Source organism: Anarrhichthys ocellatus, unplaced genomic scaffold (genome assembly GCF_004355925.1).
Source record: "Anarrhichthys ocellatus isolate YVR2014 unplaced genomic scaffold, GSC_Weel_1.0 scaffold29, whole genome shotgun sequence".
Taxonomy (NCBI): Eukaryota; Metazoa; Chordata; class Actinopteri; order Perciformes; family Anarhichadidae; genus Anarrhichthys; species Anarrhichthys ocellatus.
In genome coordinates this window covers 2,568,554-2,589,739 of record NW_022280059.1, presented here as the reverse complement: position 1 = coordinate 2,589,739, position 21,186 = coordinate 2,568,554, and the positions used below count along the sequence as shown (strand labels likewise).

The 21,186-nt window shown below is 45.4% G+C and overlaps 1 protein-coding gene across 1 annotated transcript in view; it reads left to right on the top strand.

Moving 5' to 3' along the window:
• Positions 1-2,469: 2,469 nt before the first annotated feature.
• Positions 2,470-21,186, top strand: part of nectin1b (nectin cell adhesion molecule 1b) — a 72,339-nt gene continuing 53,622 nt past the window's right edge. The window contains exon 1 of the mRNA XM_031863755.1: positions 2,470-3,411. Coding sequence (XP_031719615.1) covers positions 3,360-3,411 — 52 coding nt within the window. The 5' untranslated portion in view covers positions 2,470-3,359. The remainder of the gene's footprint in view (positions 3,412-21,186) is intronic.

Sequence of the window (21,186 nt, the reverse complement as noted above, 5' to 3'; positions counted from 1 at the left end):
CATTTGACCCATCCCTGTATATAGGGAGCAGTGGGCTGCCAATGACAGGCGCCCGGGGAAAATTGAAATGAATACATTAGTAATACTGTCATCGGCAAAATACTCAATCGTCAATTCCCCCTGTAGTGAGAAGCATCATCACCGTTTATTTTGACATTGATGTATTAATCCAAAAACCCTTCATCTGTTACCTTTCTTGAGCCTCCCCCTTTAATTTAGCCATCGCCTCTTTTTCACATGCAACAGTTCCCTAAATCTCCACATTGGCAGAGACCCAGCCCCGAGCTCTTGGCAAAAGCTGTAGTTCAGAACGAGTGAATCAGATTTCATCAGCTCGCCTGTAAATCAATCATAACCTCGACCGATCAATGAAGGGGGCATCGGAGTTAATGCACCAAGGCAAGGGGCAAACCCAGAGTTTTTTTTGCAATTATTCGTCACGGGAAGTTTGGCCGACCATGGAAGATTTCGACTCACTCTCTTGATGTGTGAAACCAGTGCTGACCAGTGAGCTCCTGCCACTGGAGCAGCTACCGGTAAAAGTGCCTTGCTCAAGGACACATTCAAAGTAGTCAGCGCTGAAGGAAAGGATTTTGTATTCCCTTGCTCCTGTCTATCTTATCTATTTAACCTGCTACCCATCGCATATACCTCCAGGCTGCTGCTGCTGCTGCTGCACTGACATTTCAAGGTTTATGAAGTAAAGTGATTATCTTCTGAATGGTACAACGTGGTGTACAATTGACATTGTTAATTCATACTCTATTCAACCCTGGAAATTCCCCTGCAAACTTGCGTGATACCCATGGATTTCCTCCTTCCACGTGTCCCTTGTCAATAGACAGTAATACATTTCAGCTGCAATGCATTTAGTTTAAATGATTCCATTTCTCTAAAAACACTACTTTGGAGGAAGTATCCAGAATTTCAAGCGCCAGCCGCTTTGTATTCCCTTTGCAGCTTTGTGTTTCACAAGACGAAATGTCAAGTCCTACGGAGTTTATCTGTATGATCCCAGTACAGACGCACTAGTCTGTTTTTCACTGGGTTTGGCATGTTGATTAACTGCACAGCCTTTCACATAGAAAAGATACTGTGTGACGCATGCGTTTTTTCCACTTTATCCAGCATGATTTATGTTGCCGTACCCCGAAACGCGACACTGACCCTAATACCCAATTGTCCCAGTGCTGTTTTGTCATGCCAGGTAATTTCTCTTGTTGTTCAGCAGATCATTCTGTGGCGCTGATAGTGGATCGTGACCATGGACCGGATTTTGACCACGTGCGAGCCTGCAGACCCCAAAATGCACAATCGACTATGCGTTATTAAGCATGATGGACTTGGTCTGTTTCAATTATCAGAAGAATACTGTCCACAAGAGGGAAGTGTTATCACATTCACCCTCCCGTACATTTACAGGCTGTACCTTCACAGACCTGATCCTGTTTGGTCGCTTCTGGAGACACAGGATGGACTGGCTCAGGGGTGAGGAGGAAAGAGGGAAGGAAGGAAGGAAGGAAGGAAAAGGGGGGCTGGGGGTACTGTGGGGTAGTGTTTGTCAGTTCCACCACCTCCCATGCACATACATATATAATTAAAGATATAAGGAAAATGTTTCCCATCTAAGATCATCATCCAGTGTTGCTTCCCCTAGTTTTAATCGCCGAAATTTCACCTCACCATTAAACCACATGGGTCATATTTCAGCTTTCACGGCCCCACCCTGACATGTTTGTTAGACTTGTGGTTCACGTGAGGTTTTGGGGTGCTGCAGGGGTCGTTGACACTTTCTCACTTATTAAACTCATTTAGTGCTGTAATAATCCAAAAAATGTGTTTTATTCGGGGGTTTGCTGCAGAACGGTGGTGCTCAACATGTATGTATCATAGTTCCATTTCATGCTTGTTTAATTTGATTTATTTCATTTTCTATTTGGGTGAAAATGGGTGGTGCGGATGTAATTGAACAAACATGTAGAATATCAAATCAAAGTGGGGTTAATGCAGCTCCTCCACATATAATGTAAAATGTGTGTGTGTTAGGAGGGGAGGGGCTCTGCATTTGTTTCATTCCCCTTCCGTCTCAAAGGTTTCGGTGGCTGTGGGATTTCAACATATCAGCGGTAGTCTATTTCACAATGCATTATTTCACTCCGGCATGACTGCGCACGCTACATTAATGTCCTCTTCCCACATCCACACCATGTCTCTTCGATGGATCTCTCTCTATCCTCATGAAATAATATATGTATTGCTTTGCGCACAACTGTATCACCTTCTGCTCTAAACGAGTCACGTCAGAGACCCTGAACGCGCAGGAAAAGTTTGAGAGTCGCTGCACTTCCTAGGTGGCCACCACCAGGCTGCTGTGAGTGTGCGCGTGTGTGAGAGTGTGTGTGTGTGTTTTCTAGGCGATGCTTTTTGCAGGACAATCCAGGCTCCTCCCTTTTGCACAACGTCACCCGATCCCGATCTCTCACAAAGCGTCAGCGGTATCGAGCAGCACACTGTAGTGGCAGATCAGCGGGGCGGTGCGCATAGCTGGACAACGCTACACTGTATTGCATCCACACAAAAAAGAGAAAATAAGGAGGAAAGGGGGGGTTACGCATCCCACCATTTCCAGAGTTACAACAACTTCACCGGCCTGGTGTGCTGATCTCTCCGGCTGGCCGTGGGCTGCGGACCGGGAGCATCGGGAACTTAAGGAACTAAAACAGGGACGGTGCCAGCAGATTATATCTGGTAGGTGCTGTGTCCAATTTTTTTGCGAAAAGGTGACATTTCTTCCCGGAGGAACTCTGCGAGTGTTGGAAACTTCCCCAGCGCAGCATCGATCGAAGACCTCCCGCCCACTTTACCTCTGATCCACAACGCTGGAAAAGGAGGGAGCGAGTCCTGCAGCAGCTGCGGTGGATGGAGGGAGCGACAACGGCTAGATGGTTCAACTAGAAGCGCTGTTTTGATACGAACACAACTCTCTGTCTCTCCTCGCCTGCTGTATACCTAACAAGAAAAACTGCAAATATACAGCCGCTTGGATCTCTTCTTTTTTTTTTTTTTTTGAAACCCCTGGTTCTACTTCGTGCAAACTCTCCGTCAGCTAAAGGAATCGCCGCAGGCGTAAACATTGATGCTTTGGCACGGAGGAGCGCAACACCGATCCTCTAGTTTTGCGAAAGTCTCCTAAACTGCGCAGCGAGGGAGGAAGACTAGCTCGGGATTTCCGAAGTAGGATTTTGCAGAAGTTGCATGCTCGGTCTTTGTCGTCTCGAGTGAGCCCCCCTCCCTCCCCTCCTCTCCGTTCATCCACTCTCAGGTTATCAGACGAGATCCGGATAGTTTGAGGAGGCGCCATGGCGATGTGTGCGGGGATATGGATACTCCTAGTAGCGCTGCACGTCCAAGGTAAGCCGCAGACTTCATCTGAGACACGACGCACCTTCTTTTGTCATCACCTCCCTGCTCCATAATGTGTGTGTGTGTGTGTGTGTGTGAGCGCACGCGTGAGTGTACGTGCTGTGCGGCGTGGTGGGTTTTGCAGTGACACACACTTGGTTGATGCATGCATGGGTGGATCGATATGATGGCTCGGTTTCTGTGTGTGTTTCTGTTTTGCAGCAAGATGTGCAAATGAGTGAAAGAAAACTGGAAAGTGTTTTTTTTTTTTTTTTTTCTTCTCAATCTTAAAATCAAATCTCCATCGAAACGGCTGCGGAATACTTATTTGGCTGCAAAATAGCGCAGTTACCCGCGCTGCAGGCAGATGGCGGTGTGTGCAGAAAACCGTATAGGCCAGAAGTTGTCCCAGGGTCTCATTGTAAAGTGCTCCTAGGTGATAATTGAAACCAGCGGCCTGCTAATCCGCAGCTCCTGTGTGTTAGTTGAATCTTGTAAATTATTTAAAAAAATCTCAAGGATCCATTAGGTGCAAATCCCTCATATTTTACTGGCCATTAAATGATATTTTCTGAGTGACTCAGTCCGGAAGAGTGATTCAGGATGTGTTGACATTTGTCCTCGATCTCCTGTCCTACTTTGATAAATTGTCCTGAATACTTTATAGATTTTAGCAGAGGGATGGCGTGTGCGCGTGTGTGTGTGTGTGTGTGTGTGTGTGTGTGTGTGTGTGTGTTTTGAGGCGGAGGATGATGTGTTGAGGGAAGCACTGGTGGTTTGATAAACGCAGGGATTATTTGACATTGATCATCCTGAGCTTCCTCAAGTGGGCCTAATTATTTAAACATTTAAGTCGCTTAATACGAGTGTTTGGCTCTAATCGGAAGGAGCATCATTATTTAGGTTGTATTGACAACCTTTTAATTGGCGAACAAAGCAATGGCAACAATGAGAGGGCATGTTATGTGTGTGTGTGTGTACACCTGATTGTGTGTTTGTGTGTGTCTTTGTGATCCATTACCCAGTGGGGGGGCTGTTGTTTTGTTTGAGGCTTAGTTGAAAGTTTGCTGGTTTGTTTACGTGTTGGGCAAGTAAAGTCTGTCTTGCTCCCCTGTTTTAAGAAAGGAATGGAAGAGGGTCAAGTGTGGGCAAGAGACGTCAGATCATGTTTTGAATGACCATGGAATCCTCGTTCTCTCCGACAGACTCTCCCGGTCTGAAAATTATTTTCTAGGGCCGATATGTTTCTAAAATCTCTGGTGTGTTTTTTTTTTTTTTTTTTTTTCACGTCCTTCGAGCTCGAGAAGCACCGAGACGTTGACCTTGTTCGCGGCCAGGCTCCTTGTGGCGTCACGTGTTTTGAGGCCGATTGAATACTTTGATCAAAAGCCCCTGTCTGATTTACATTGAGATGATCCCTTTGCTTGTGGAGAAGATCAGGATTAACTGGTTCCCTTGGGATTCGCGGTGGAAAAGCTTTTGAAGCTGTTCAATCAAGAGGGCGGAACATGTCTCAAAAATTGCACTTAAAAAGCCTCCTGGAAAACGTCTTATTTGAGCAGAAGCGGGAGGTGTTTTTCCCCCTAAGCCTAATTAGACGTCGTGCGAATAACTTTGCTCTTGTTTCTTTCTTTTGTTCATCGCTGTAGTTTATTTGAAGCCAAAGTGACGGCACAGTTCGTGGTCTCTACATGCAGGGAAGCGTTTGGAAAAACAGCAGTTTGTTTGGACCCATTTCTTTTGACATGCAAAAACAAGGATCTGGTCTTTCACCCCGAGGTTAAAGGGCGTTACCATAAATGCCCACCGTCTTTGATGGCTTAATTGATATACAACGTGTTCCAGACTCTCCCCTCATTACAGAAGCACAAACAAGTGGCAGAATGGCCCTAACAAATGCAAGTAGCAGCAGAGCCTGTTGCAGTCATGCATCGGGGGAAGGCCATTTTGTGCCTGTCACGGTAATAACCATTTGTGGAACGCACAAGGGGGGGCCAAATTCATAAACTGAAAATATTCCGAGCTGCTCGCCAAATAGATTACGAAATAAAAGGAACATTGAGAATAATGGATCTGTGAAGAATAATAATAGCAGCTCTGCCCCTGCTTTCTTATATTAGCACTCCGTCTCTCCAGTATTCCAGTCTGATATTTAATTGAGTGTGAACTGAGTTAGCAACCAGGTGGTTGTTTATGGCTTGGCTCCGTCCCCCTGGTCCTGGTGCTGTACGAGCCCATATAGATATCACTCTCAGCGGTGGGATAAAGAGATTTTCCAGCTCTAATTCCTCATCTTAGTTGGATTAAACATTTGGGAAATGAAGGCTGAATGGTGGACGAGCATCTACTTTGAATGTGTTATTATTCAGGAAGGGAAATTGTGTAGTTGTGAATTCTAATCTTTGTAATGACTTGGCAGCTGGATCCTTCTGCTGGAGACCCCTGTTGTTCAGTTCTGTCAGTCATGCCATGCGACTCATTGAATGTTTCCTCCAGAATGTTTGGTAGTAGGGCTGGGCGATTAATCAGATTTTATTCCTAATTAGGATTTTGGCTTCCTGCGATTATGAAAACAAGATAATCCAAACGATTATTGTGCCCCAATCCATTTCGCGATGTTGCTCTCTTTGTATATTGTGTTAGGCTGTAAATCGAACGCACCCCTTTCTTTTACAGTAGCCCGGCTGCTGACTGGCCCTCGCCAGGTGCATTTTCTTCCGTGGCGGTGCGCCACAACCGGCTCTAGGCCGGTTAGGAAAGGCCTGGCGGGAAGGTGGCACGCGGCTCCGTCAGTGAGATTTACACCACCCCTCGCCTGGACCTCGCCGCTTCCCAGTTTTCCCAGGGAGTGGTGGACTGATGTTTCCTGTTGTTCCCTCCTAGTTGTTTGACTCTGCAGGGTTAATTGCGCAACTAGCCGCCTGATTTCTATGCACAAGCTTTTTGACTCGTGACAATCATTCACATGTTGTGCTGATGGACCGTGTATTTAGTGTTCAGACTCAGTTCAAGCACACCGAAGTCCACCTTTTGTGTGTATGAAATGTGGCGTACTTCAGCTGGATTGATTGATCGCTCAGTCGGTGGTGGTCACAAGGACAATTGCAGGCATATTCATGAATAGTGTTGATATGGATGTTTAATGTTGACCACCGAAACGGGGAAGGGGAATGTTTCCCTCAGACGACTCGCGGAAGGAACCCCGCCGGAACATTGCAATTAGCATTTTGACTTTTTCTCTTCTGATGAAAAGACTGCAACGGCCGTGCTGTGGCATTTTACATTTCATTTCGGATGACAGTTTGCGATATCGTGAAACGGAGAGAGAGCCACCACAGGATTGTTGGGGCCTTGATGGTTTGAGTGCGAATGCAAATTGCTCTGATCCCCGTTCCTTTGGAGAGTCTCCCTTTGGTCCCTGCTGAGGTGATGGATGGGAGAGGGAGAGAGAGCGCAGAGTCCTGGGAGACTAGCTTGAGGGGAGCTGACAGGAGATTAAGCTTCCCTGTTCGCCGTAGAAACTAATGGAGGTACTTGGGCCACTCAAACTTCATCTCTTTGAGCTTTTAGCTCATTGTGGTGCAGCTCTTTAGCAAATCCTTCTCCTAACCCTGCGTGAAATGTCTCTGTAGAGCCTTTTTTTCTTGTCTGTTATGATTCTGGAAAATGGAGTTGCCTTTCATCAATTTATTTTCTTCTGCGAAATGTTTGAATTGGCTCAAGTTTTTGTTCTGTACACCAACAGCACATTCTCCGTTGTCTTTGTGAGCTCACGATGCGCATTTCCAGGCCCGGTGGTCTCCGCAGAAAGGCTGCATTTCACAAAATTGATTAATAAAACATGACGATAAGCACTGAACCTAAATAATGGAAAGGTTAGGAGTGTTCTTCGCATGCAGGAGCCTGCACAAATGGCATTAAAGACTGAATAGATGTCGGAGTCCGCCCCTCCATTGTTTGGAGGCTGTAGTTTACGTTCAGGATTTAAGGTAACGACGAGGAGTAAATGCATGCGTCAAGGCCTCGAGTGAGGAGGGCCTCACCGCTCGTCTCTGTGATGGCGAAATTATTTGGATTGTTGAGTGAAGCTGTTTTAGGGCATACGGAAGAATAGTCAAATACCACAAGTAATGTTTGTCCCAGACACTGGCTGTCTAATGTTACCAGACAGCTTGTTCTGTCAGAACACGCAGTTCGGCATCATGTCCAGTGTTTCCTTGTGGTTGTTATTTTGTGGTGTTTAGTGTCGGCTGGGTGTCCTCCCCCTGCTCCTTTTGCTTTCTTCACACTAGATAGTCAACCATGTTGGATCAGGATGGAAAACACGTTTATCAGGAAGCCGCAGCTGCAATTCTCTGCTTTAAATCCTTGATATGTGTCTCTGTTTCAACTCAAATCGCAGCATCAGCAACGCATCGAAGACAGGAATCAATAAAGGGGATCAAATCTTGCCCTGAGTTTTTCTGATTTGGCATTAATCTGTCGAGGCCGTTTTCTTTCTATTCGGCCGATCCTTGTCGAGGGATTAAATGGTTAAATTCCCCGATCTGCTCTTGAGAATGGCATTGACTGACTAATCTTGTACCACATTTTCCTCGCAGTTTGTCAGATGTATGTTTCCAGCATCTGAGGACAGGCTTATTATGGTTTCCCTGAGTCGATGTAAATCTCCTCCGAAGAAAAAAGTAAATAATCTCACATGTTGGAGGGATTCTCACAATCTGCTCTGTTTTTTTTTCTGTGACTGCGCCTCGGCTTGCCAATAAGCTTGTAGAGTTTCTTTGCACTATGTCTCCCTTCAGAGCTCACTTACTATAGTTACCACCTGTGATTAGTCATTTCAGTGAGAGGCCAATCATATTTATTTTCTTTTCCGAGCTGCTGTGCGAAGGGAACCCCGCTGTTTAATGCATCAGTTAATTTTTTTTTTTATGCAGTCGTAATGTATTTTCTGCTTCAATAGTTTAAAAACAAGAAGTCTTATGGGAATACCATGCTTTGTGTCCGGGTTTACGACTGGGCCGTTTAGTCACAGGCTGATCTGGGATTGAGGGAGTGGATAATTCCCAGTATTCGGCTGCACGTCTTTAAAATGAAGCAGGTCTGATCGGTGCAGCTCCCACCCCTACCGCCTGAACAAGTCAATTTACAACAGGCAGCTGAGCTGATGGGTCTCCATTAAGGAGCAAAGGATCCTGATAACCAGTCTGTAGCCGGATGTTGGCCTGAAAAACCATCAAGTAGTGTTTTCTGTCACCTGATTGGCTCGATTAACATTTGAGGTTGTGTTAAACTGGCTGCGTGCTCGTGTCGGTCCAAACTTCTGCTTTTCGCATCCCGGCTCTACTTTGTGAACTAGTTTGAAAAAAAAAAAAAAAAGCTTGATGGACCGGTTGTTGTCGCCATGTTTTCTGCTGTTCGACTCTGCTGTTGAATTTTGTGCTGACTTTGCGGTCTGCTGACAAGAGCATGGCTCTTTACCGTCCCGGGTTGGACCGATACATCAGCAGACTCAAGTGCTGGGCCAATAAAGGCCTTCAATTAAATATTCAATCTCCCTGACAACAATGTCGATCTGATGTTGGTCTTTGCCACTATTTTATCATCCGGCTGTTAAGATGAGATATTTATTAAGTATAGCACATTTTTCAAAGTCGATAATATCCCCCAGAGGGTCTTCCCTCCCGCCCTAAGCATTGGAGAGAGCTGTTTCCTACCGGTTTCATCGGAGCTCTCTCGTGCTTTTGACACCCGGCTGCTGAATACAGTGGCTTTTCCATCCTGCGCAAAAACAAATTCCGCTGATAAATACCAACAGTTTTCTGAATGTGTGACCTCAAAAAAGTTCAACTTATGAGACATTGAATATCTCCACAAACTGCCCTCCAACATCTGACTGAAAACATCCGGTGTTGCCTTCAAGAACCACATCTGTCAATCCCATTACAAGCCTCCCAGCTCACCCACTGCACATGGCATCCACTGCTAAATACCCTCCGGGGCTGAAGCCGGAGCGCAGTATCAGCTTCCAGAGCACATTCAAATGAAAATATCGGGCGTTTCTGAAATTTAGCGGTGGTACCAATCTTTCGACGCGGATAGGTGTGAAATCAAAGTCGAACCGGAATTTCCACCATTGTTACACAAGACTCTGAGCTGATCTCCTGCCAGAACTTTACAGTCACCCCCCGCCTCCTATCTCATCTCCCCTTTCCCTCTCTCTCCTGTCTCCCCGCTCTGCCTTTGAGGACGGTGCTCGCTGAGAGAGTCGACTTGGTTAGCACTTCATACAAAAGGGGGTCTGTTTTCATGAAATGTTTCCCTTTTTAATGAGTGATGGTGTTTGCTCATTTAATATTCCACACTGGTATCTCGCCGGGACCCGGCTGCGCTTCAAAGCAACAGCGTGGTTGTAAATGGGAGTGTGGGTGAAGAGGGGGGTGGTGGTGGTGTTGTTATAAGGTAGGGGGTGGGGCGGGGTGGGGGGGCCAGATTTATTTATTCTCCCTGACATAGAGCTAAGCTGTACTGCAGCTTGGTGCAAAGCTCCTTAGTAACCCCGTCCTGTGCAGACAGACGAGCAGAATATGACTGATAACGGGTCAGCACGGTGCCCGTCATATTTCTCAACCGTGCGCGTCTTCCATTCTGGTTTGCACCTCTCCTTGCTGTGATCGACTCTGAAGATAATTGCCCGATTCAGAGGGATTTCAATTTCTTCTGTGTGAACATTTCTGAGAGTATTTTGGCTATTATTCCTGCGCCCCAACCCTCGGCCACAGCTGACACCCAGTGCTCGTCACGAACTGAGATTGGGGTCAACCATACGTGGGTGGTATAAATTCTTCTTTTTTGCCCGTTTGTTTGGTTCAAACTTTGCAAAAAGAGATGGAGATAAACACAGCCATGGGCTGCCCTGCAGTTTGGCATTGAACCTTCCATTTTTGCTAGTAGGGTCTATTCCAAAGCAACTAATGTAGTCTGCTATTGATTCCCCAGTTTCAAGCCTGGCTGAATTTGACTTCAATGTTACATTGTTTTCAGAAAGTCAGGTGTGCCAAATGGGTTCCGCCCTCCTTCCTGTATGCCCTGTTTGTTTTTTTTAACTGGCAATTTAAACATGCCAATTATATGTGGCAATCAGTAGATCTCTTGGTGTAAATATGTGTAAAAGAAAGAGGTGGGTGAATGACAAATGGAACCACTAGTCCCACCTCCGAGCAGGGAAAGGGGTTGTGTTTATCTCTTTATTCCGAGTCTACTATTTTCACTAATGACTTGTGTGCATAACACAAAGCTGTAGGGTATGGCCGTGCTGTGTTCAACTGTATTTACTCATCTAAATGCAGTAAAAAAAAATTGTATGTGAAAAAAGCAAAAAACAGGAAGATGCCTTAAGTTGCAGAATAATATTATATGAGTTTCTTTCATGGTATAACATCTGACATTTGTTGCTTTTTTATAAACAAATGACATAAGCAAGCATTTTGGCATCAAATTAGATGAAGTTGTAGTGAAGATATGTCTGAATGATACACTTTAGTTATGAATGATGACAGCAAGTACAGTAGATCTTGAACAGTAAAAGGAATTTTTCATGCACAATAAACTTAAACTACTAAACATGAGGGTCAACTATGAATAAAAATGAATCCCATAAAACTTTATTGCTGTAATTTATCGCACTTCAGTTTCTTATAGTCTGCCAACATACATTATATGGTGACACCATATATATATATATATATATATATATATATATGTCTTCTACAGATTACATTCATTTGCAGCTGGTTTGCATTTTCCCGATTTATAGTTTTTGGAAAGAAAAGTAATGCCTCCTGGGAAACTCTGTTCACAGGGAATGATAATGTCTTTCAGTTGATGTTGTAGCAGCTCATGGCAACTAAAGCCCAGTGTTTATGTTCGGAGAATGCCATGGTAACCAACGTAGGGTTGAGCTATGCTTAAGTTTAGAAAACAGTCTTTGCTTGATCATAGAATGATCAAGGTCATATTTGACCTCGACCTGACTTCTAGAAGGCATTGACTTTTTGTCTGTTACTTTTTCCTGTTTCCCCTGAAGGTAGTCCTTTCTCATGCAGAATGGTTGCATATAAAATGCCTGCTGTTCCTCCCCCACCCACCCAACTCTCTCCTCCTCCTCCTCCTCACTTATTCTCGCCTCTTCCAGCTCAATAACTTTGCCAGGGGTTTCCACATGGGAGCTTCCACTCTGGCAGCGCACGTCTTGCTTGGCTGCGGGTTTTCGCAAGTGAGATTAACCAGTCAGGAATCTGGAGAGGGCTTTGATACCAGCAAAGGAATCACGCAGGGCCATTTTGTAGTTCACAGCAATTGTCTGTCGAGCCATGGAGATGCCAAATGTCACCTCAGGCCAGAGAAACAGAAGGCTGGCGGGGTCAAGAGTCCCCCCCCCCCCCTCTTCTGCCACCCACGTGTCAAACATATGAGCTACAACATTTATATGATGATAAGTTATGCAGATGTAAGTGGCCACAAGAACTCCCACTCACTGAACTTGCGCCCACGTAGCTCATAGCCCAATAGAGCGAGACTGAACAGTGCAGTTCCCTACCTTTATTGATGTTGAATTTCGTCTCGCGCTTCAGCCTTATGGTCAGTTCACGGAGTGTGCGACAATCGCGATCAGTTATGTGGATACGGAGGGGTTGCAATTGTTCCCCGGTACTGTGTACCGTCATTATGGAAATGAAGACAAATGTTGGAATGACAAACTTGATATAGGCCTTTTTATACGGCAGCAAATCCCTTAAAATACCTCCATTCTTCTGGCCAGCAGATCCGTACGTCTCCGGGCGCCACGGTTCATAATCTTCTGCAGAGTGGGTTTAAGAATCGTACCTTCCTTCTATCATTCGCTGAGTCGTGGAAGAGAATTTGCATGGGAAAATAACAGCCTAGATGTAAAGAGAAAGAGGGGGAAATGGAGAGTTGCATGTAGAGCCTGCGGGGGATGGGAGTTTGCAGAGGGTCATGGTGTTGCTGAATGACGCTACGTTCCAAGAGTGATTCTAGTTTGCCTTGAAATAGTGTTCTTAGCTAAAGTTCTTTTTCGGCACACTGGGGCTGCTCCCTCGAAGAAAATAAGAAGTTAATTTAAGTTTTTTCCAGTTCATTAAGCCTTTATTCCAGATGACACACACACGCACGCACGCGCGCGCGCATACACCAACAACAACCAAAATATTCTCCATTAAAGCTATCTTCAAACAAACGCATTGCCTGTTGCATAATTATACAAGTGTTATGACACATAAAACAGTCAATTAAATTAAAAGCTCTAATGTGCTCAAGATCATGATTGTCCTCTGAATTAGCTTAATTAAAGCCTCTCTTCATTTGAGTAATGAGCGATTCAGAAGCTCAATCAGATCTTTCGAAACAAGTGGGTTCAAGTCGAGATTAAATTGGCGCCCCATGTTTCAATAGACTGCTCAATGTGCAATGGAAGCAGTTTGGGGGATGAAACTGATTGGATTTGCTCTGCATCGAGTGTTTCATCCTTGCTGTTTGGGAAATTTTGGTGAAGCTGAAAGAAGAAGAAGAAGAAGCAATTCCTGCCGGGAGTGGGTGGCGCTCCAGCGGAAGTAATCAAAATAACAGGGGGGGGGGCTGATTCTGTATGTTGTTGTGTGATATTTAAAAGGTTAATCCTATTGATTTAGTTGTGGGATTTGCTCCATGGAGTTATGGTGGAAGTTTTTCCCCTGACTTCTCAACGTTCCGGTCCCACGTCGCCCTAACACCCCTCTTGTTGAGCTCGCAGTGCTGACGCTTCATGTCTGGCGCAGGGCGGGTGTCTGTTTATCCTGGAAAGACCCGGGAAGGAGTTCACCGAGGCGTGAGCAAACGGGCGCATGCGCGTGGTCGCGGTGGGCTCTTAATGCATACGTGGATACGTGCATACGTGCGTCCGTGCGCCGGCCCGAGGCAGAGGCAGCTTCACGTTGCCAGGCCCTGCTGCCCCCACCCCCCCCTGATCCTGACCCACTTTCCTTTCCCCCGCTTGGCGCTCCCTCTTTAATTGCTGCGCGGCACACTGAGGCCATCTGCTCGAATGAGGCCCGTCGCCATGGAGATGCTGGGAGGCTTTTCGGATTTGCTGCGGACTGACCAACAGGGAAATAGAGGTCAGGGACTGGGGGTAGGGTGTTGGACACTCGCAGGGGCACTAGAACTGTGTTATGAGATGCCGAAGGTGCAACAGCACACCTGTATGATACATCTGAAGCAGATGCAGACAGGGCCTCTCATGTCTAATGACAAAATCAGCTTTTCAGGATGTATGATTCAATGGGGCCTGAGAGGTTAGGGGCATAGCACATGTTAATCCCTCAGTTCAGCCCAGAACATGAAAATAATAACATTTTGAATTTGGATTTGATCTGTCACCAATAGCAAGTTAGAATGTCACGTGGAACTTTTGTTTACATACAGTTGTAGTTATTATAACTCCACAGGGAAAAAAAAGAGAATTACAGATGTTCACTTTTGCTGTGAGGAGGGTATTGGGCTATTTGTCTGTGTTAAGATCTCCGTGTCGCCTCGGTCAGATGTGTATTTAGCGCCGTTCTCATCTGCCTGCTCCGATTACATTGAGCTGTGCTCCTCTAACGTCACGAGCATCTTTGTGTATTTCACAGCTCGTGCTTATTTCCTTTCCAATGACACGCCTCAGCGAGGAAGCAGTTGCACTGTGTTTCCAATTAACACCCAGGAGTATTTCGGAGCTGCGGTCTGCACGGCTAGGTCGCCCCTTGACTCCTCAGACTGTCGGCTGCACTCGCATCGAGCCCGCCCTGTTCAGATATTCCATACCGCTTCCACAGGATCATTTAGCCAAAAAAGCTAAAAGTGGCATTTTGTTCCAGGAGAATGTGTTTTTACGTAAATGGCTCTAATGGAGTCTCGGTATTGACCTCTGACTCGACGCTGTGCTTTGGGAGACACCCTTTGTATTTACTCCTGTTTTAAAGGTCAATATTGGTAGCTGTCATTTCTGAAGTGCCATTTATAGGTCAATACCTCATTAGTAATCTGGCGGAGTTGGGATCAAATGCAGCTGCTGTCTTGTCTGCAGCCATTTCCACTTTCAAGTTCAGAGCTAAGCCACCGGATTCTGTTAAACTGATGCAAAACCGTTTAATATCATTTAGTTAAGAAATCTCGGCTTATTTTACACTAGTGCTGGAACTAAAATGTGTTTTCCCTATCTTTATCATAAGACATTGTGTTTATGTTGTATGAGCTATAAAATGGAAGGATATTTTGGGAGATGAGAAGCTGGAAAAAGAATGTTTGATATTTTTTCTTGATGATTGCTAAATTATCCAAATTGTCTGTTCATTTTCACTGATCAACTTGGATTAATTTACACAGTGCTCCAGCACTATTTCAACCATTGGTCTACAGCAAGGGGAGACCAAACTTTTCTGTTTGTGGGCCAGTTGCACCAAAAACACACAGTGTGGAGCCGATGTGTAGTTTTATATTGTCTTCCAACATTGTACTCTTTCATCAGTGCAACGGATTCCTGGCAAGTTATAGTAAAAAAAAAAAAAAAAGTAAAAAAGCAATTATATTATAATAATAACTTTATGTCTTAACAAAACAGAAAAACAAAAGAATCTTCTGCATTCGCGCGTCTTTTCGGTTTCGCCATGTTTGCCTAATCAACTGAGGTAAATGTTTGCTAAGAATAAGTAAGAAGTTTGAACTTGAAATATGCTCAAAACCAAATACAAATTAATTTCTTTGAAAAATCACCGTGGCCCGCGGTGAGTTTGGCCACCCGTGGGCTCCAGGAATGCTGTTCCTGTACAATACCATAGCTTTGGTAGGCATATGTCTGACCTGTAGTCAGAATGTTATGGCAGACAGACTTAACTATGGAGGCAAGTGTACGCCTCCTCCATGTTTCTACCAGAGTGCTTAACAAGAAGTCAGACCTGCGACAGGGCCTGTCAGAATCCTCAGACTTTGATGTCGTCAACATCTGCATTGGACGCCTCAGACAGCTTATTTTGCTCCTCCATCACCTGTCAGCGATGGAGTAACACAGGAGGCTGTGACAGCGGGAAAAGGGTAGCTCTGTCAATTTCAAACCCAGCAATCTGCTGCGAATGTACAGTCGAAGTGCTCAAGTTAACAAGACAATGTACCCAGTGCCTGTAATTGGACCGTGGGCCCCATGCGTCAGTGGTGGGAAACGATAGAGAGGCCTTCAATCAGCCTGCTCTCCGGCCAAGGTTATGACGTCAGAGCGCAGGGTATGTTGCATTCACTAAATTGGCCACTTTGTCCTATCGCAGCTCATCCAACTGCTGATGCTGCTGTGCAGAGTCGGCGGTGAGAACCGCCATGCTCTGTGTGGGCAGCACCCTAGATTATGTGCTTCGGAGAGATTAATCAAATCGTGTGATGTTGTGCCATGGAAGAGTGACCAAGTGAAGTTTCACCCAGCCAGTCTCGCAGTGTCGAATGTTGTTTCTGCTCGTCCGTCCGGCCATTGCCGAAGGGGCGACACATTTATAGCTTGACATGAACTGGTGCAGTGATGGGAAATAAACTGCCTTTCCAAAGGATTATGTCACTGTGTGGATGGACCTAGTTAGCCGGAGTGATTTTCATAGTCCTTGTTGTGCCAAACTCCTGATTGCAGTTTGAATGTAGGCCACACTGAAGGAGGCCCCTAATTAGCCCTCCTCAAGTGCACATGCTGACGACGCAGCGGTGCCTTTTTGATTCGCCTAACAAGGGCCACCTGCCTCCTCTCTCCTTATTTGAACTGAGCTTTTATTGCTGCTTTTAGTATCATCCAACTCAGGAGTCTCCTCTGGAACTGTGTCCATGGCTCTTTCTGCTCTGAAGCTTGTACTAAAAAGAACTGTATTCCCCCTTTTTTTTTTTTTTTTTTTTTTTATGGACGGCAACGGGAAGAAAGGTTGCCTGCTATTCAAAATCCACTCCACCACTCAGCCGGATATTTATTTATTTACCCACCCGATGCCATTTTTGGTCTGCAGAATCCCCGGAGAGGGAAAATGCATTAAGCCACTCACTGTATTTACTTGTGTTGGATTGATGCGGATGTGTGAGGGCAGGCCAGAGGATGGAGGATGGGAAATTGATCATCGGCGAATGAGTGTCAGGGGAATCTTGACATCCACAACTGCTTTTCACGCGTCGGCCTTGGAGAATCCATCAGGCAGAAACTCTGTGTCATCTGAGAATACATCTCACCACTTGGATTAAGACATTGCTGCTTGCTCAGGCACACTCGGTGTGCTTTATTTGATTGTACAGGATAATTGACTCACCCTGCTTGTTTGTACCCAGTAAACCCAAACACACACACACAGACACACACACACACACACACCCTGGTACATCTGTTTGTGTTTCCTCTCACTTATGAATGATGACGATATAGGTAGTGTGAAAATCAAGCCATTCCCCAAGTTACACTTCCTTTTAAAAGTGTGTATTCGTCAAATAATTGGATGGATCGCAGACTTATGAGTCCCTCTAGTTGTTTATGGCATTGATTTGGAAGCACAAAGAAATACTGAACGCCTCGTAAAATCAGCAGTATTTGCACCAGTCTAAGCATCCTCATGGTTTGCAGCGGTAGCGTTTCCCTCCACGGAAGCTGTCATTTTCATAATTCCTCCGCAGCGCATCAACCGCACATCAACAAAACGTTGGCCTTTTGACTTGTGACCGGATGTCACTCTTCCATAGGATAAACACAAAAAAAAAAAGGTCTTGATATGTTTCAGAAAAAAAACAACCTGCAGCACAATCTTCGATCACACCATCAAAAATAATCAGTGCAGCTGGCTGTGAAGATGGCCGTGCTGGTAATGTGTTGGAAGGAAAATGGGCTGTTAGATGACTGAAGGCTGGTGGTAAGAAAATGGAGAAATGACGGGCGGATTAGCAGGTTTTGCGCTCTATTGAAAAGGCCCACAGTGGAGGATCTCTCTATTGAGTTTGGGAATGGCAGTCAGGCATTTGAAAAAGGTAATCGCTGGAGCAAAGGTCTGGTTTATTTTAACATTTTCCACAAAGAGCGTCTTCAAAACTAAGCACAGCTAAGAGTCTTTATTCTGCAAATACATTCTGAATAATGAATGATATCCTTTTTAAAATGCCCTGTGAGATAAACAAAAGCCAGGAATGAAAGGCTTATCTGTGTGCCTTTTGAGGTTTGCCTTCCCACACACCTTGAACATTGTTCCCATCAAACAAATCTCCCTTTTTCTTTTCTTTTTTTTTGAAAAGCCTGCAGAACTTTAAAAGGGGAACCATTTAAAACTACCATTAAATACTGTTGTATATATTTTTTTTCTTTTTGAATTAAAGGCATTTCAAGGCTGGGTAGGAGGCTCTCCCAGGCAATGAATAAGCCCTTTGTGCTGCTTGTGTAGGCCCATTTGTTTAGCGCGTCTCGACGTGGACAGACAGTGCTGATTTACATGCGGTGGATGAGAGATGAGACTTTATGATTAACGGGAGGGTTACAGGCGTTGCCGCTCCGCCGGTAATGCAAGTTTATTTGCATCCACATAATTGTCGATTATCTCTCAACCTTTGCGGGAGTCTAAAAAAAACGTGCTCCCGCCCAACATTGCCAGGACGGTATTGCAGGTGAAATGTAGTTCTCAGCTGATTTCCCTGGTTCAACAAAGGTTTGATTAGAAATGAAGTGCTGCACGCTGTATGAATGTACATATTGGGATGCAGCTACTTTCACACAACTTTTCAAGTCTTCTAGACTTCCTGCACTAGTTTATTCAGAGGATTAATGAAACAAAGTCGATTCATATTCTCGACTGGCTATGTCTTCCAGATTATTCACCAGAGAGACTTGAACCTTAGTTTTATGATTAATATTTATAGGGGACTGTCAGTGGCTGTCGGCCTCGTGTGAATCAACAAGGCTTCAGAACTTAAGAGCCAGTTGATGTGCTATAAATCAAAGGTTGAGCGGGGGAGAAATGAATAAAAAAGGATCCATTTAGAAACGTGTAACCTTTCGGCGGAGATACTTACTCTGTGATTCATCGCCACAAAGCCAGTCGCTCCTCCTCCTCCCATCATATGTTTTAAGTATCGGAGGGGATTGAATATGTCCGACGGACTGGATGAGTTCTGGGCGGCGTGACCGCAACTCATGCATTACAATGGGGTTGTGCGTGGGCTTCTTGTGTCATGCAAAGTCGCCTCACACGGCGGTGAGTTACTACTACTATGCTAACCAGATCCTCCAGAGCCTGCATGCATGTGTGGAAGTATTTTTAGCAACATGCTCAGGCGGCGGCCTGATCTGTCAGGGCGGCATCATGTTAAAGATTCAGTCAGATGGTCCTTAACGCTTCGCCCGGAGCCCTGCAGAAGGGATGTGTTTGTATCCAGCACTGGAGGAGAGGGGGTGGGTGGGGGGGGGGGGGGTCACGTGCTGACCTCATTGTGTGCATGAGTAAGTGTGCTCTGCAGCATCAGTGTGCAGCCTCTCCTCCACATAATAAGAAAGCGACTTATTTCTGTAGCTAATAGATTGATTTCCCTGGCACACACATATCTGAGACAGGAGCATTTCAACTTTTCCTTTTTTCAACCTCCTCAAGTCAGTGAGAGACGGCGAAAGGCGGCGGTGACAAATGAAAATGGAACCCCGCCTCTGAAAACTGAAGAAGATTTAACATTTTCATCCCTAGAAAGGAACTGACACACTTTATTACTGTTTGCCTCACCGCCCCGGCCCTTCCCTTCAGAGGGGGCTCTGTACTGCTACGGGGAAGCACTTTGCAGTGGAAATAAAAACACATTGCTGCTTCCTAAACACGGAGGTTAATGTCTTATTTACCAGCTGTAGCCCCCCCCTGCAGTTGACATGTTGGCGCGAATGTCTCGCTGTCTTTTTTTTTTTTTTTTTTTCTTTTTTTTTTAAACGGCGCAGGCAAAAAGGTGATCCAAGACAGACGGATCAGTCTTTGTCGTGCTCCCCCACAGTTTCCCGGCCTCACGGAAGTCCTGCAACCCACCTTTTCCCCGGACCTTAGAAAATTGCAGCTGGCCCACTTCCTTCATCGGTACATTAGCTCCCGCAGCCTGCGTTGCTTCACTGGAGCAGATGCAGCCCGAAGAAAACAAAGCCGGCAGGCCAGGGGGTTAATCGCACTCATCTAGAGGTCTGCAGCGTTGTTGCCAGGTGTGACGCACTCAAAGTACACTTGGCTTCCCCTCCTGCCCTTTGACCTCTGTCTTTCACACCGAGTGCAGTATGTGTTTGCGAGCACGTAAACAAAAAAAAAAATATATATATTTTCTTACAGCCTACTTGTTTCCAGACCAGTCCTGCAGACTGATCTCAATGGTGTCGTGCATTTTTTGCCAAAATGATAATCACAATATTTTTGATGAATATGTCTGATTGATTGTACAGCCCTGCCGCAAAGTACAACAGTGCAGTGGTCAGGAAAGATGATCGTAAGGGTCTACAATTCTGCACAATGCCTCTGAGGCTTTTGCGAGTTAACAACAAAATGCCACTGTAACCAAAGCAGAATTTTCAAAACACCTTGAACGTGTTTCATGCATTACTTTGTGGCAAAGACTGCGCTTTTGGGATCATGTTTTCTGTTACAGCTTTGTGGCATCTGATTGTGTACCAGCATGTGATCGTTCTATCTTTCTTGGATTGCCACAATACCAGGGCTGCCGACATGAAAACACTTCTTCCTTCTCCTTCATTGATTTGTCACGTTCCCATTGTAACTCAGATGGCGTTGCTTGTGACAGATTGCATTCAATTAAAGCCAGAGTTGTACATCAATATGCCAGTGAGATTTTCTATTATTTCGGCTCTTGGTAGCATATTGACTTTGTTTGCATTTGTAACCAGCAGGGAAAAGACTTATTTCTTTAAGAGGGAGTTGTCAACAACTAGTTCTGGCATCATCAACTCATTTGAGAACGAGGTTGATACCTTGTGAAGAACATCAAGGTTGTCTGTTGGCCTTGCATTGTCACAAAACATAATGTGGAATCTTCCCCGGCTGGTGTTGCCGCAGTTAAATTCCTGTTAAGTCTGTTACATGCTTATCGTTCCTCTCGGTTCCCAGCGATACATTTGTGTGGTAAAATGCCAGTTCCCTCTTTTGAACGCCTCTCCCTAAGACACAGCTGCCTACTTAGATAGCTAATGGCTGTGTTTTTGTGCCGCGCGGTGCTGCGTGGAGCCGAATGTGGCGTGATGGCATTTGTCCTGACCGCCCGAGGCCCGGTCTGTCACGGTGTATCAGGCCAGACCAGTGGCCGTGACTCACACATGAACCCTCCGGGTGCCGAAAGCTCGCCGAAGAGACACGGGAGTTTAATGTTCAGCACCCGGAAATGCATTTGTCGGTGTTTGGTGGAGGCGACGGGTGGCCGATGACGGTGAGGAGGTGTTGGTGAATATTTTCTCCTCTCAGCAGGTGGGCCTGCAGAGGTATTTTCACAGTGCTAAAGGTGCTATTTTTTATTTATTTTTTTTAATTTACTTGGCATCTTGTTCTCAGCAAAACCGTCATGATTTTCGCGGTGCATTCACCAGAGATCCCTCTGCGAGCCAACAGTGTGTCCAGCTCTGTGGCATCTGCTTCCTTGGATTTTCTGTTGATTTAGTTGAACTGTTTAGGCATTGGCTTTTTCTTCCTCTGCTCAGTCACAGTGCTGCTTGTGCTAAACCCC